The following is a 15,560-nucleotide window of genomic DNA, read 5'->3' as shown; positions in this document are numbered from 1 at the left end:
CAAACTCAGGATCCTGTCCCACCCCAAAGCTGGTGTGTCTGACCCCACACCGAACTGCTCCCCCAGCAGGTGTTCAGCTGATGCAGCTGTTAGGGCTGTTGTGTCTGATGCCCACACAGACACACATGAACACACGCAGACACACATGCATGCACATGTGCCTGTCAATCCTAGAAAGCACATGACGGAACAGCAGTCTTGGGCTGCATGTAAACCTCTGAGTGCACAGGAGAGCGTTCTCCTTCTTTCTTTCTTCCTTCCTTCCTTTATTTCTGGCTGTGCTGAGTCTTCGTTGCTACTGGTGGTCTTTCCCTAGTTGCAGCAAGCCCGGGCTACTCTCTGTTGTGGTGTGTATACTTCTCATCGCGGTTATTAGTTGGCTATCAGACTGGCTCATTAGTTGCAACTCATGGGCTCTAGAGTGCAGGCTCAGTAGTTGGGGCTGAGTTGCCCTGAGACATGTGGGATCTTTCCAGACCAGGGAGAGATCGAACCCAAGTTCCCTGCAGTGGTAGGCAGACTTTTAACCACTGGACTACCAGGGAAGTCCTCTCCCTCTTTCTTCCTCTATGAAGACTGGGAGCACAGAGGCTTCAGGATACCAGTTCATTTCAGCAGGTGATGGGCTCTGAGGTGTACAAAGTGAGTGGGCAAAGCCCCTTTCTCTCTGCCTCTCAAGAGTCTCACCTACAAAGAGAATGGATTAGATTCAGGTAGTTGTGCAGCCCCTTGCAGGTCTCAAAGGCCCCCACGTCTACAGTCTGCACCTTGGTGAAACAGGTCTGGCCCATGGGGCTTATTTGAGAAGTTACCCCTAGAGCCAAAGCCTGACTCGGGAAGCCCCCGGCCCCTTCCTGTCCACTGCATGGGTCCTTGCCTCCCAACCTAGTGCCCTCCAACTGCACCTTTCCCCTGGCCAAGGTCATCAGGAAGGAGGGTTGCTGGGGGGACTCCTGGGACCCCATGCAGCCGTGTGTATGCCTATCCGCAGGGGTCATGCCCAAGCACGGGCTGGACGTGTCTGCCTGCGAGGTGTTCCGGTTCTACAAGCTGGTGACTCTCAAGGGCCTCATAGAGCCCATCTCCATGATCGTGCCCCGGAGGGTGAGTGGGGCCGGGCTGGCTGCAAAGGGCCCCTGGCATTGAAGGCTGACTTCCTCACTACTGGGGCTATGAGCCTGGAGGAGCTCAGAAGAAGGAGGTGTTTTCCTGTGGATTGGGGTCTTCAGGCCTAATTTGGGGTGCAGAGGGTGAGGGCCACTCCAAGGTGAGGACAGTCTGGCTTGCTAACGAAGGCAAGGTGGGAATTCCAAGTGGGAGACACTGAGTACCAAGACTTGGAGCAGAGAGAGCAGGTATGTGGTTGGAGGTCAGCGAAGGGGAGTCTCGGACTGGAGAGAAGGGGCCTTCTCAGCAGTCCCCCACCTGTCCACTCTTCTGCTCCACCCCACTGCAGTCGGATTCCTACCAGGAAGACATTTACCCCATGACGCCGGGCACGGAGCCAGCTCTGACCCCTGATGAGTGGCTGGGAGGCATCAACCGAGGTACCACCAGGGGTGGGCTTCCCAGAAAAGAATGGGAGACTGCAATCTTGGGCTTCAGTCTAGCCCACCCCCTTCCCCTTGCATATCCTCCTCGTTGAACTCGCCCTCACACCCAGCCAGCTGTCAGGCGTGGTGTCATGAGAGCCACCATCACTGGAGAGTCCACAGGATAGTCGGTGAGAATACATGCCTTGCCTTGCTTAGATCCTGTGCTGATGTCTTTGAAAGAAGGCTATAAGAAGTCCCCCAAAATGGTGTTCAAGGCTCCCATCAAAGAAAAGAAGAGTGTGGTGGTCAACGGAATAGATTTACTAGAAAATGTCCCACCCAGGACAGAGAATGAGGTAAGAAAAATAAGTTATTGCCTCCAGACACACTGGCAGAGCGAGACCTTTGCATTTCAATTATGAGCTTCAGGCCTTTAGGCCAGCTCGGTTCTGAGGCATTTTTCTTTCTGTGACAAATACCATAAGTAGCCTGCTGTGGGCTTCTGTTGCCTCTGACCCCAATAAATAGAGGCTGGGCTATGGTGGGGATATTGATGCCCCTCCCCATCCCCACAAATCCCAGAACCTGGAGTTACATGTCCCCATGTGAATCCATATCAGAATGTCCCTGTCATCTGCAGTTGTAAATTCCTGGCTCACGAGGGAAACCAGCCTCATGTGTTACAGCACTGCCTTCCTCCCTGGCATGGCAGCTGCCGCGAGGTCTGATGATTTCCTGTTTTTGTGGAAGAGGCTGAGTGTTTATGAAAGTACTCTTTGTACCATTTGGAAAGGGAGCAGCTCTCTCAGGGCAACCAGAGCTGGGCCTTGTCCACGCCCCCCAGAGGCCTTGCCTTCCACCACACCCTTGGTCCCTGGCACAAATACAGTTCAGCTCAGCCAGGATTCATGGAATGCCCACTGTGTGCCAGGCCCTGGGCTGGATGCAGCTGAAGTGGAGAGGCTGCAGGGAGCCACCTGCATCTGGCTCTCTCATTTCCTGGCTGTGCCTGAACATGTTTCCTGACCTTCCTAAGTCCATTTCCTCACAGCAAAATGGGGATGTGAAATGCTGTGAGAGTTAAAGAGATCGTCCCTAAGTGTCTAGCACTTTTCCTGCTCACATGAGATGCACAGAGAGGCTAACTGCATTAGCTCTTGAGAAGGGGGCAACAGAGGATGAGATGGTTGGGTGGCATCACTGACTCAATGGACATGAGTTTGAGCAAACTCCAGGAGATGGTGAAGGACAGGGAAGCCTGGCGTGCTGCACACACAACAAGAACCATGTAACAAATTACCCCTAGACTTAGGGACTTAAATCCCACAAATGTTTTATTATCTCACAATGTCTGTGGGTGCCTGTGACTCAAGGTCTCATGAAGGTGTGAATTGTCAGCCAGGGCTGCAGTCACATCTGAAGACTCACCCATGGAAGGATCTGCTTCTGGCTTTCCTTGCTTGGTTGCTGGCAAGACCCATTTCCTCATAGGTTGTTAGACCAAGGGTCTCATTCCCCCAGGAGCTGTCAGCCAGAGGCCTCCCTCAGGTCCTTGCCACATGGACCTCAAAACAGGACAGCTCACAGCATGGCCTTGAGGAAGAGAGGGTGTCAAAGGTGGAAACCACAGTCTTTTTGTAAACTCCCCTTGCAAATGGCATCCCAGCACATCTGCCATATTCTATTCATTAGAAGCAAGTTACTGGGTTCAGTCCATCCTTGAAAGGAGGGGCATAACATGGGGGCCATCTTATAATTATCACTGTTATTCATAAAAGTATGATCATTCCTGACCACCAAGGCTTAGTCTTACAGGTAAAATTGACAGGTAAATTTTTAATTGCTATAAAATATGTTTATGTGCCGTTATAGAGGGATGCTCAGATTTCTAAGGCTGGATGAAACTATGATCAATGGGATTTGCTTCAAAATAATCACCCAGGAGAGTGGTACAGGGGAAGTAGGTGAAAATAAAGATGAAGCAAGAGTGGTTACATGTTATTTGCTGAAGTTGGAAGTTGGGTACTTGGAGGTTCATGGTGCTTTTCTTTCTACTTTTGTATATATTTGGTGTTTTCTTTAAAAGAAATTTTTTATGTACCCTGACAATGTAGGCATAGTTGAATTGTTGCGAGCCTAGGGCCTTAATAAGAGCCTAAACTTTGTTCTAGTACTGGGTGTAGAGAAAGCAGGGTTGAATAGCAGTTACATGGAGTGGACTTGTCTATATGAATCAGAACAGAAGACCTGGAGAAATATTTTAAAGGGTCTCTAAGCAAACAATATAAATGCCACAATCTATACACTACAGCTTGTATCCTTTCCTCCCTGGGGAAAAAAATTTTTGCTCAGAGGCTGGTAACTCTTGTTTTACCTTTTACCCACAATTTTAATACAGAAAACTAGAAGCAACGAATGAGAAATTGGTTCAACAGTGAAGATTTCATGGGTAGCCTGACACACGGGAGGAGACATGGTTGTACAGCTCTGTAATTTTACTAAAACTCACTGAATTGACACTTGAAATGAGTGAAATTTATGGCATATGAAGTATACCTCAATAAATATGTTTTTTAAACAAAAGCTGATCCAAAAAAATTATACAAGGAAACTTTGAGAACTTGGAAGGCATAGGTGTATGTAGAATTATTTAGTGTGGGGCATATAGCATAATCTGTCTCTGAACAGAGGTAACTAGAACTGGTTTGTTGGTTAATATAAATTTTTTCCAAGTCAGTTAAAGGAATGAATCATATAAATGATATATACATTCTTTAAACCATTTATTTTTGTTTAAAATATAAAACATATACATTCATTCCACATGTTTTGATGTAGAATCAAGACCTTCCTTTTCTCTCGGGACATCCCAGTTGGGATCTTCTATGTATCTGTCAAATAAATCACACTTTAACTCCTATTTCCATTTTCAGTGTTTTTTTAGGTGGAATGAGAACTTAAAATCAATCTGAAAACAAAGCGCTTGTTTTTTCTAAGTTTTCCCCAGTGTTTTTTTTAAAGACAGGTTTATTGAGGTATAATTGACCTGCCGTACAATTCATCCTTTGCAGTGTACGGTTCCACGAGTTCTGACACATGCCTATAGCCGTGTAAGCACTACCATGCAATCAAGATACAGAATATTCCTCAATCTTTTGTGTGTATATCATCCGTACCTATCAGTAGCAACTTTTTAGCACCCGCTCTTCATCAAGATTCTCAAATGCATTCAACTTAGTTTTTATAGAAAGAGCCACTCTCCTTTTGTATTTCTATTTCATCAGTTTGTGTGGTATTTAAATTATGCACTTACAAAGACAGTGCAACTCACACTGGGCAGTTGGAGGACCAAGACAACTGTCTGTTGGTGACATTCAACTCAAGTGTGTGGGGTCCTTCAGGAGCCTGCAGAGGCTGTGTTGTGTGGGCCAGTCTGTTTCATGGAAGCAGTGGAGAGGCTGTTTAATCCAGGGAGTCATCTCAGCAAGGGTGTTGTCAGATTCCTATGCTTTGCTCATGGCCATCCAGCAATGCCCAGTGCAAACTTTGGGGTGCTGTGCTAGTCCCCCATCAGATGGAAAAATACCATTCTATATCCTGACCTTAAGGAAAAGAGAAGAATAGGGGGAAGGCTATATGAATAGAAAGAGAACTATATGAATCTTAGGAATTAGGTATTCTTAACTTCCTTGGTGGATCAGTGGTAAAGAATCTGTCTGCCATTGCGGGAGACACGGGTTTGATCCCTGGCCCAGGAAGATCCCACATGCCTTGGAGCAACTAAGCCAGTGCGCTACAACTACTGAGCCAGCACTCTAGAGCCCTGGCGCTGCAACTATTGAGCCCATGAGCCACAGCTACTGAAGCGCACGAGCCTAGAGCCTGTGCTCCGCGACAAGAGAAGCCACCACAACTAGGGAGCAGCCCCCACTCTTCGAAACTAGGGGGAAAAGCCCAGGGAGCAGTGAAGACCTGGACAAAAATAAATATTTGTTTTTAAAAAAAGAAGGATATTATGTATAAAATAGATAACTAATGAGAAGATACGGTAAAGCACAAGAAACTCTACTCAGTGCTCTGTGGTGACCTAAATGCAAAGGAGATCCAAAAAAGGGGGGATGTATGTATACATATAGCTGACTCACTTCGCTGTACTGCAGAAATCGACAGCAGTGTGAAGTAACTGTGTGCACGTGTGCACTGTCACTTCAGTCGTGTCCAACTCTTTGCAACCCTCTGGACCGTAGCCACCAGGCTCCTCTGTCCATGGGACTCTCCAGGCAAGAATACTGGAGTGGGTTGTCATGCCCTCCTCCAGGGGACCTTCCTGACCCAGGGATTGAACCAGCATCTCTTACATCTCCTGCATTGGCAGGTGGGTTCTTTACCACTAATGTCACCTTGGAAACTCCCAAAGCTACAATACTCCAATTTAAAAACAAAGAGAGAGAGCTGGGTACAAAACATTTCAGAAAGCTTTCCATTCCGAATGGTAAGTAAATAAAGTATTAAGGCTTGAAGCCCTAAATGGGTAAGCTTAGGATATCTGGCCTGTGTGGACTGGGCCCTTCCTTGGTGATCTTGGATCAGGGTCCTTTCTTTTCTGCTTCACAGGGTGGGGAGGGGTGGGGTGGGGTGGGGGTGGGCATGGGTGAGCTGAGTCTAGAGATGGGAGAGCAGCTTCCTGAGTCACCTTGGACTCTGGAGTGGGGAAGGGGTGGGAGGCCTGAGTCAGGACAGCGGCTGCATGGGGGGAGGGGCGGGGTACGGATACCCCTCCCCCCGCCCCCCGCGAAGGTCACCTTCTCACCTGTTCTCTCCCACCCTCTGGCCCCATCTCTCGTCCACACCAGCTCCTCCGAATGTTCTTCCGGCAGCAGGATGAGATTCGGAGATTGAAAGAGGAGCTGGCCCAGAAGGACATCCGGATTCGGCAGCTTCAGCTGGAACTGAAAAACTTGCGCAATAGCCCCAAGAACTGTTAGCTCCCCGGCTGGGCTGCTTTCTAAGCCGATCTCTCCGTTGTTTCTACTCGTCCCTTAACTTCCCCTTCTCCGGTGACCCCAGAGAGAGCGCCAGGACTGGAGCTGGGGGAGAGCCTGAGGACCCCCCACCTGCCACCTCAAGAACTGGAAGCTGACCTTTGACCTCTCGACCTCATGCTAATAGGAGTCCCCAGCCTCTCCCAGAGTCCAGGCTGGCAGCCCCTTTCCCTGACACCCCCGGAGCCTCGGCTTCCCCTCGGCTGGGCAAAGGCCGTGAACTCCCCCCGACGAGTGCCCTCTGTGGACCAAGGAGCGCAGGGGGAAGCCAGAACCCCAGTAGACTTAGAGGTTGAACTTGTCCCCGGCAGAGGGGGCTGCCGGGAGATCTCTGCGCTCCCTGCTGGGGCTCACGGTGGCCCTGATGGACGCGCAGTAAGGGCTGGATTGCAGGCATCAGCGGTCTCCCTCCTCTCCCCCACCTCCCTCGCCCTGGGCAGTCCCGGAAGCCCATTCGCCTGACCAGGGTTGCAAGCAGCCCAGCTCCTTCCTGTCTCTTGCCCCCTCTCTCTTATCTTCAGGGAATTAAGAGGATCCTTCACCAAGGCCATAATGACCCCTTGCCCTCCCCTGATGCTCTTCAAAGCTCTGGCAACACCCTTTTCCCATTCACTTTGTGAGGCAGTCAGGGTAGGGAATAGTGTCCCCATTTTACAGATGACAGAACTGAGGGTTGCTTTGGGGAAGTGACATCACTGAGTCACCCAGCAGGTGAACAGTGGACCCAGGACCAGTGGTGTGCAGACTGCAGGCCCGGGCACTTGCCACTGCATCAAGATGCCAATCTTACAGGGGCATCACCAGGGCCCAAGTCTCGGTGGAGCAGAAGGAGGACCGGGAGCCTCCCAACACCAGTAGTGCCAATGTGCCACACCCCTCCCCCACACTCAGTATCCCTTGGACCTCCTGGCCCCCAGCCTTTGCCCTCACCCCCCAGGTGACTCACTCCGAGATGAGGCCTCTTCCTCCTGGAGGTTGAGGCCGAGGAGGGTGGAGCTGGCCCTGGGAAGGCCGAGCAGTGGCCTGCTGGCCCCGAGGGCTGCTCTGCGTGCGTGTCCCTCCTCCCCGCTCTCAGCCACGGTCAGCCTTACGCTTGTAGAACGACCACAGCCGCTAACATTGGTGTAGCACTTTAAGGTTTACACAGCCCTTCGACATATAGGATCCCCTTTGAGCCTCATCTCAGCTCCCAGAGGCAGGGAGCGTTCTCCCCACTTTGCAGATGAAAACACTGAGAAGCAGCTCAAGGCCACAGGACCCTGGGAGATGCCACATTTCACTTGGTCTTCTACCGTTTTCTTTTTTTCCTCCTTTTCTCCCTTCATTTCTCATTACTCACAGAGTGTATGAACACTGTTCTCAGAAAAGTCACAGTTTGAGGGGGGAGATCTGGTCTGGGGATCAAGAAATGGGTGTCTGCACCTCTCTCTCATTAGCTAGAACCTCTAGACGCATTGTGCTCTGCACCTGCTTGTCCCACGGCCACCCTGCAGAACTTCCATCCACAGAGGCGGGGCTCCCTAAGCCCCTCCGAGTGACCTGGGCAGGGAGAACCCCAAACCCTCAGGCTTTTCCTCCAAGAGCCTTCCATGCTCACGGCCAGCTAAAGCAGGGTCTCCTCACCCCCCAGACCCCGCTGCTAGACTGCGTCAGCTCACATCTCCTCCTCCCCACACTTCTGAAGCTTTTTTTCTTCCCCACTGACCTTTGTGGTCTTCTGTGATTATTTATGCTGCCTCCCAAGGATAGAATTGAAATAAAATGTTTTCAAGTTATCAGGCCTGGGCACGGCCGGCTCTTTTCACCTGGGCGGTTCCTCCTCTTGGTCGCCATGGTATCCTGATGGCCAACTCCCCAGCCACAGCCCTGTTGCTTCTCTGCAACAACAAACCATGTCTGTGTCTACAAGTGTGACTTCACACCTCAGCACTGCTGACGTCTGGGGCCAGATGATTCTTTGCTCTGAAGGCTGTCCTGAGCACGATCAGCTATTTAGCAGCATCCCTGGGCTCCACCAGCCAGATGCCACAGCAACCCCAACCCCGTCATGATAAACAAAAATGTCTCCAGATATCACCCAGTGTCCCCCCTGGGATGTCAGAATTGTCCCCAGTTGAGGACCACTATTCCACATCCACATCCAGCCCTGTGTTGGGGTCTAGAGGACACCTACATTTTACACTGGAATGCTGCTTCACAGTTTACAAAGAACTATTCCATGTACTTGACTCCTTTGATCTTCACAGCTGCTCTAAGTGGTGTGTTCTGATTTTTCCCATTTTCAAAAAGAAAAAAGTCAGGTCCAGAACGTGACATGCTCAGTCAAGGTCATTTAGCTGGTGTAATGGGGAAGACACGCAGGGACATGGACCTCCTGAGCCCAGAGCCAGAGGAGGCACATGTTGCCAGTCCTCAGCCAGGCTTAGTGCTGGGCAGGGTCTCTTCTGGAAGGAGGGCTAGGGCCCATCATGAGACAAGGGGCTGCCAGGCCGCTGGGCCACCCTCCCTCTCTCACCGAGCCAGGGTGGTGGTGGAGCACAGCTGTCAGTCTACAAAGTGGATAGTCATGTGACAGTGTGGATACCACAGGAAACTCCAGAGAGAGAAAAGCAGTGAAAGTCTCAGAAAAGAGGGCTGGTGAGGAAGTGATAAAGGGCAGTGGAAGAGCAGGGGGAATGACCTGCGATAGGTAGGGCGTGGTCCAGGCCCAGCTCCGCCTCTGACGGGCTACGTGATCCGAAGGGATTCACTGCTCCTCTCTGGGCTTCACTTTCTCTATAAAGTGAGGGTGTAGGACAATTGGAGGGTCCCTTAATGATCTGACACTTGAGTTTCCACAAGTTTCTCCTAGCAATTAGGAGAATGGGACAGAGCCCCAAGATCACCAACTGTCCAGCACAAGTGAAGCAAACAAGAAATAGTTTCCGTAAGATGTTATGGAAAAATCCAAACAAACTTTTTGGCCAACCCAATACCATCAGGAGAAGGGAAGTAGTAGGGTGGCTTCCAACAGGGCTTGGGTGCTGAAATATACTCTAGCTAAACATGAATTTGAAAAAGACACCCATAGAGTTTCTGATGTGGATCAATTCACAGTTCTGGGTTTGAAAGAAATGCTAAGGTCATTGAGAGTTTGGACCCCAAAGCTCCTTCTCCAGGGATGCAGAAGAAGGTGGGTAAAGCTGGGTCTTTCACCAAGGTTTCTCCCAGCCTGGGCAGGTGAACACACACGGTGACCTGTCTCATATATGCCTCTGTCCCATGGGATCCCCAATTCCCAGTCCAACTGGGCAGCTCTTTAATTCTCACTTATTATGGAAGGTTGTTCAAGGTCAGAGGTGAATGTGATTTCTCTCCAAGCAGCCCGTTTCCCAGGTGCATTTGTTGATGAACCCATTGCTTGCTCATTGGTTGTCCACATATGTCCTTTAGTTCTTCACATCCTAGAATGTGCTCCATGCCTCCTCATTCATTACGCTGATCCTGCGGCCAGTTACAGCCTTGCTGATCCTGCGGCCAGTTACGGCCTCACCTACCACGTTGCCCTGATTAGTGTAACCATGGAGGAGAACAAGCCCATCTGGCTTTTCATACCTTTTCCCAATGCCATGTTCCTCCCCAGGTGCTTGCTCCCTTCTTTTCTCCAGGTGAGACTATCTGAGGCTAACCTCCAGACCCTTTTCTTGTATGGAGAGGTCCCTCTGGGCATGCCTAGAACTCTGGTCACACATATCCCCCACATACCAACACCTACTTGGATTTTAAGCTCAGCCTAACTCACCTTGAGTGGCTGAATCTACTCAGTACTGGGCACCGGGAACCCAGAGATGGGAAAGAATCAGACTTGCCCTTGAGGGGCTCCAACCAGTGGTCCATCAACAGGCATCGTGTCACCCAGCGGGATGTGGAACCCCTGGAGGCTGGGGTGAGTTCCACCCTCTGCCGGATTCCAGGTGAAATAGGCCGTTGTTTGCGGATTTACTGATTCCTGGATTCCCTGCAGTCAGCCTCCTGAGATCCCAAGATGGGCTTGGGCATTTTTAGACTCTCTCTTGGTGCTGGGCACACATCCCAGACTGCCAGTGGACCGTGCAGAACGTGGCTGCTTCCTCACTGTGCGAAATGATTTCATACTGCAAACACCTCCACCACAAGGGCCCTGCCCCTCAGCTTGGAAGGCTGTGCTGACCGGGCTGCTTAGAGCAGGAGCAGACGCTCACCTCCACCACAGGAAGCCTTACCAGACTCCTCTCCTCTATCCCCACCAACCTAGGTCCGCCAGCCTGACGAGCAGGGGGATGCAGGCCCTTGGATCAGGGAGAGGAAGAGGGCTATGCTGGCAGAAGCTTCTTGCTCTCTGTGCCTCTGTGTTTCTATTTGGGAGCAACCTGCAGACTGTCTTCCTCTAGAATGTATTCAGTGACAAACTCAATTGGATCACCTTACTTAGAGAAGGTGAGCAGCTACAGGGTCGGGTCTGCAGAGTTCTACGAAGGTCCTGTCCCAGGCCTTATACCTGGCTGTCCCACTGCCTGGAATCTCCCCCATTAGCACAGTCCCTTTGGGCAAAGCTTTGCCCTTGCCAAAGCCCTCTACCTATAACAGATTCCCGCGGGTATTCAGATGCTGTTGTGAAGAGGGTTGAGAGATTGAAGGAAGGAAAGAAGGGGGCAATGTAAAAGGGGCGGGCTCAAGTGGAAGGAGAGTGATGGGAACACTGAAGACTAAGATTTTGGATTTCAAGGTCACAGTGATTAAGGCAAAATTCAAAGACCAGGAAGAGTTTGCTAGGAGCTTGAATCTAGCCAGCAGGTGGCAGATTATGGCCTTCTTATCGAGCCCATTTTTCCTGAGCTGAGTCCCTTCTGCCACCTCCCATCCCACCCCAGAATGAATGACCCAGATATAGGCACAAGGGCCTCACGGCAAAGCAGGCACACAGAATAGCTAGGATCTGAAACACCCCAAGTACAGAAGAAGGAAGGCTCAATGGGGGACAGCAGGACCCTCGCTGCCCCAGGTCACTGTCAACAGACTGCTGGAGGAGTTATCTGGAGATAGCCAGAGGGGGGCGCTCACCTCACCACCCTCTGAGGCTGCCTGTCTCGAGTAGCTGGAAAAAGGCTGAATCGGGGTTGCCTTCCCAGCTGAGCCCATGACTCTCTGACCTTTAGCAGCTCCCCGCTTCCTGTCCGGCCCAAGGGACAATGGCAGGGAGGGGCCTGGAGAGTGCAATTCAAAGAGGCCTGGAGCTGATGAGATGGCAGAAGGAAGAGCCAGGAACATGAAGGGGAGGGAAGAAACGCCAGAGAAGGAGGAGCAGGGGACCAGGCTAGACCTCTGCAGCCCTGGTCATAGCCCAGCCCAGGCCTGGGGCTCATCAGCTTCAGCCCCACACGATCTCCAGGAAGTTGCTGACGAGAGAAACCTGAACTGCATCCCAGGCAAGAGATACAGCCCAGGGGCAGAGAAAGAGGGGTCTCAGACAGGCCATGGAAGCCCTGAATCGGTGCCCTGGGAGGCTGGACTCCACTCTGTTGAAGCAGGAGTGAACACTTCCGTCTGACTACTGCAAACAGAAAGAATTAGGGGGTGGCTCTGAAGCAGGGAGCCAGGTGGGGGATGGTAGACTAGTGGTGGGTAAGGGAGGAGATGGGGAAGGGGTGGCTGGGGAATGGGTTAGGACAGACTCCAGGATGGTCATCTTAGGTGGGGATGTAGGGGAAGTGGAGGAGGGCAAAACGTGCAGAAACGTCCCAGGAATGGAACCAGCAGTGTGATGAGAAATGAGTCGCCCCTGCCAACAGATGGAGCACTTTACAGAGCTTGGTACCTTGCTTTATACCTCTCTTAAACTTCCAACAGCAGGCAGTGTTGGTTGCACCCTGCTTAGCAATTGTCCTTCAGACTAGCTCACAGAGGAATGGCTGTTCTTAGAGAGCTCTGCTGGGTTCTTTTTATCACTATAAAAACTATCTTCCCCTTGGGGCTGCTTGATACTGTCCCGTGAAATAACAGGGCCCCACACACCCTAGGGTTTTCCACCCTACCTGTCCCACCTGCCCCTCAGGATGCCTGACATTCACCTATTTGTCCGACGGTGAAGTCATTTGTAACGACAATGAAAATAGCTTTTTTGTCTCTCTTCACCTACTAGGAAGCATTTTCGTTCAAAAGCTATTTTACAAAATATTTGTTTCATAAAATATTTATCAAGCATCTTTTCTGCTTCAAGTATTATCCTAGGTGCGAGGATGAAAGAGATGAACAGGATCTAGTTCTTGTTTGCAAAGAGATTCCACTCTAATTTACAGTTAAAATTCACATACAGTGCAGAAAAGAATGCTTGGGAGGACCAAGATGACTAACAGTGATTTTCTCAGGGTGATGAGATAACAGGTTAGCGCTCTCCTTTTGGAAGAGCTACATTTTTCTACAATAAACAATTTTTGTCAGTGAGAGAGAAAGGTTATTTTTTTAGTTTGGAAGATATTTTAAATACGTGTAAAAGCGTGGGATTTGCCACTGTTTCCCTTTGAATGAAACCTCAGGCTTATCTGCTCAGTTCACCAGGTTCAGGAACTGGGACCTCTCCTCCCACATTATCATGGCCCCTCTAGACCGGAAGAGGAGATTGCCCATGTGGGTAGTTGGATGGCGTAAGCAGCACAGATGCGGCCAGGTGTCACTTCTCTTGGACACTTGATGGGAGGAAGGCCTGATGGGAGAACCCCTGACACTGAGGTGCACGCTGCGCACGTGGATTCCTGCACAAGGTGACAACAGATTTCCGCCAGGCTTTGGCTCAGCCTTCCCTGGGCCCTCTTGGTGCTGCCCTGGCCTTCCCTGACCCCTTTAGGTCTGGTGCCACGCGCTGATCTCCTCCTACCCTACCCCAGGCGTCCCCAATCCCTAATCTTGCCTCTTCCCAACCCACTGTTTGTGGCATAAACCCTGTGACCTGCTTCTTCTGGCATTGAGCCCTTTCTCCTCTTCAAATCAAAACCGTAGGCTGTCAAAACTATTGTTTCAACCACGAATTTTTGAAATTACATTATTGATTATTTGTTATACATTCCTGTTATCAGAATCTTAGTTTTCCCTGAGGCAGTGAATATCTCCGGCTGAGATGGGGAGGAGATACATAAGATCAACAGCTGTTTACAAAATCCATCCTCTCACCCACCCCCCACCTCACCAACATGCATATGTGCACACGTATGTGTACACATGTGTGTGCACGCACACACACAACAGGATCATTAAAATGGCCACAGATTAAGATAATATAGAACTGGGGAAATTTAATTAATGACATGGAACTGGAGAACAGTGTTCTTTTTCTTATACAAAGAATTTCTTTCTAATATTGATTTTTTTATTTGGCTGCTCTGAGTCTTAGTTACAGCATGTGGGATCTAGTTCCCCCACCAGGAATCAAACCCAGGCCCCTGCATTGGGTGCAAGGAGACTTAGCCACTGGACCACCAGGGAAGTCCCTGGAGAACAGTGTTCTTTTGCTAATTTTCAGTTACCATTTGCTGGATAATGGCATTACATTAGGCGCCAGTGATACAAAACCAACTGAGATACACAAATTCCTGGCCCGCATCTCTCAAGATGATGAGAGAGATGAATGAGTAATTATAATTCAGCATAATACGTAATAGATCAGAGCATTATATAGGAACAATCAAAACACCAACCTCATGGTGACAGGTAATCTGAGTTTTATTTTTTGTTTATTGAGATATAATTGACATATAACATTGAGTAAGTTTAAGGTGCCCAAGGATTTGATGTGTTTGTGTATTGCAGTATGACCACCACCATAGTGTTAGCTAACACCTTTATTAAGTCACTGTTCATGTGTGCTTAAGTCACTCGGTTGTATCTGACTCTTAGCGACCCCATGGACTGTAGTCCGTCAGACTAATCTGTCCATGGGATTTTCCAGGAGAGAATAGTAGAGTGGGTTGCCATGCCCTCCTCCAGGGGATCTTCCCAACCCAGGGACTGAACCCATGTCTCCTATGTCTCCTGCATTGCAGGCAGATTCTTTACCCACTGAACCATTGGGGAAGCCCAATCAAGTCATTACCATCGCTATTCTTTTTTTGCAGCTATGCAGCATGCTTTTATGCGTTGGAGAAGGAAATGGCAACCCACTCCAGTGTTCTTGCCTGGAGAATCCCAGGGACGGGGGAGCCTGGTGGGCTGCCGTCTATGGGGTCGCATGGATTCGGACACGACTGAAGCGACTTAGCAGCAGCAGCAGCATGCAGGGTCTTAGTTCCTTTGTGTGCGTAGTCGCTTCAGTCTTTTCCAACTCTCTGCGACCCTATGGACCATGGCCTGCCAGGCTCCTCTGTCCATGGGATTCTCTAGGCAAGAATACTGGAGTGGGTTGCCATTTCTTTCTCCATTAGTTCCTTGACCAGGGGTCAAACATGCCATTTCTTTTTTGTAGCGAGCACATTTAAGATCTATTAGCAGGACTTCCGTGGTGGTCCAGTGGCTAAGACTTTGTACTCCCAGTGCCGGGGCCCAAGGTTCAATCCCATCCCACATGCCACAGCTAGAGATCCTGCATGCCGCAACTAAGACCCAGTGCAGCCAAGTCAATATATTTTTTTAATCTTAAAAAAAAATTTGTAGCAATTTTGAAGTACATGATACAGTATTATTAACTATAATCACTAGATGTACATGAGATCCCCATCTTCTAGTTACAAGTTGGTACCCTTTGACCAGCATTCCCAAAACCCCTGTCCACCCCACCTCCACCCCCCCCCAGCCCCCACATTCTGGTAACCACCATTCTAGTCTCTGTTTCTACAAATTTGGCTTTTTTTGATTCCACAAACAATATTTGTCTTTGTCTGGCTTATCTCACCTAGCATAGTGCACTCAGGGTCCATTCATGTTGTCACAGATGACAGGATTTCCTTCTTTCTAGTAATCTGAGTTCTTAAAGTGAAAG

The 15,560-nt window shown here is 49.9% G+C and overlaps 1 protein-coding gene across 5 annotated transcripts in view; it reads left to right on the top strand.

Annotated features, from left to right (window-relative positions):
- Window positions 1-8,352, top strand: part of CORO2B (coronin 2B) — a 147,726-nt gene extending 139,374 nt beyond the window's left edge. For all 5 annotated transcript variants that reach the window (XM_086322810.1, XM_086322813.1, XM_086322809.1 and 2 more), the window contains exons 9-12: window positions 992-1,104; window positions 1,457-1,547; window positions 1,752-1,891; window positions 6,389-8,352. In XM_086322810.1, coding sequence (XP_086178936.1) covers window positions 992-1,104; window positions 1,457-1,547; window positions 1,752-1,891; window positions 6,389-6,520 — 476 coding nt within the window. In that variant the 3' untranslated portion in view covers window positions 6,521-8,352. The remainder of the gene's footprint in view (window positions 1-991; window positions 1,105-1,456; window positions 1,548-1,751; window positions 1,892-6,388) is intronic.
- The last annotated feature ends 7,208 nt before the right edge of the window (window positions 8,353-15,560 follow it).

The sequence above is a fragment of the Bos grunniens genome, chromosome 10 (genome assembly GCF_055505025.1).
Source record: "Bos grunniens cultivar Pamir isolate PY7600 chromosome 10, Bosgru_T2T1.0, whole genome shotgun sequence".
NCBI lineage: Eukaryota > Metazoa > Chordata > Mammalia > Artiodactyla > Bovidae > Bos > Bos grunniens.
The sequence above is the reverse complement of the archived record's forward strand: the minus strand, read 5'-3'. Positions and strand labels throughout refer to the sequence as shown.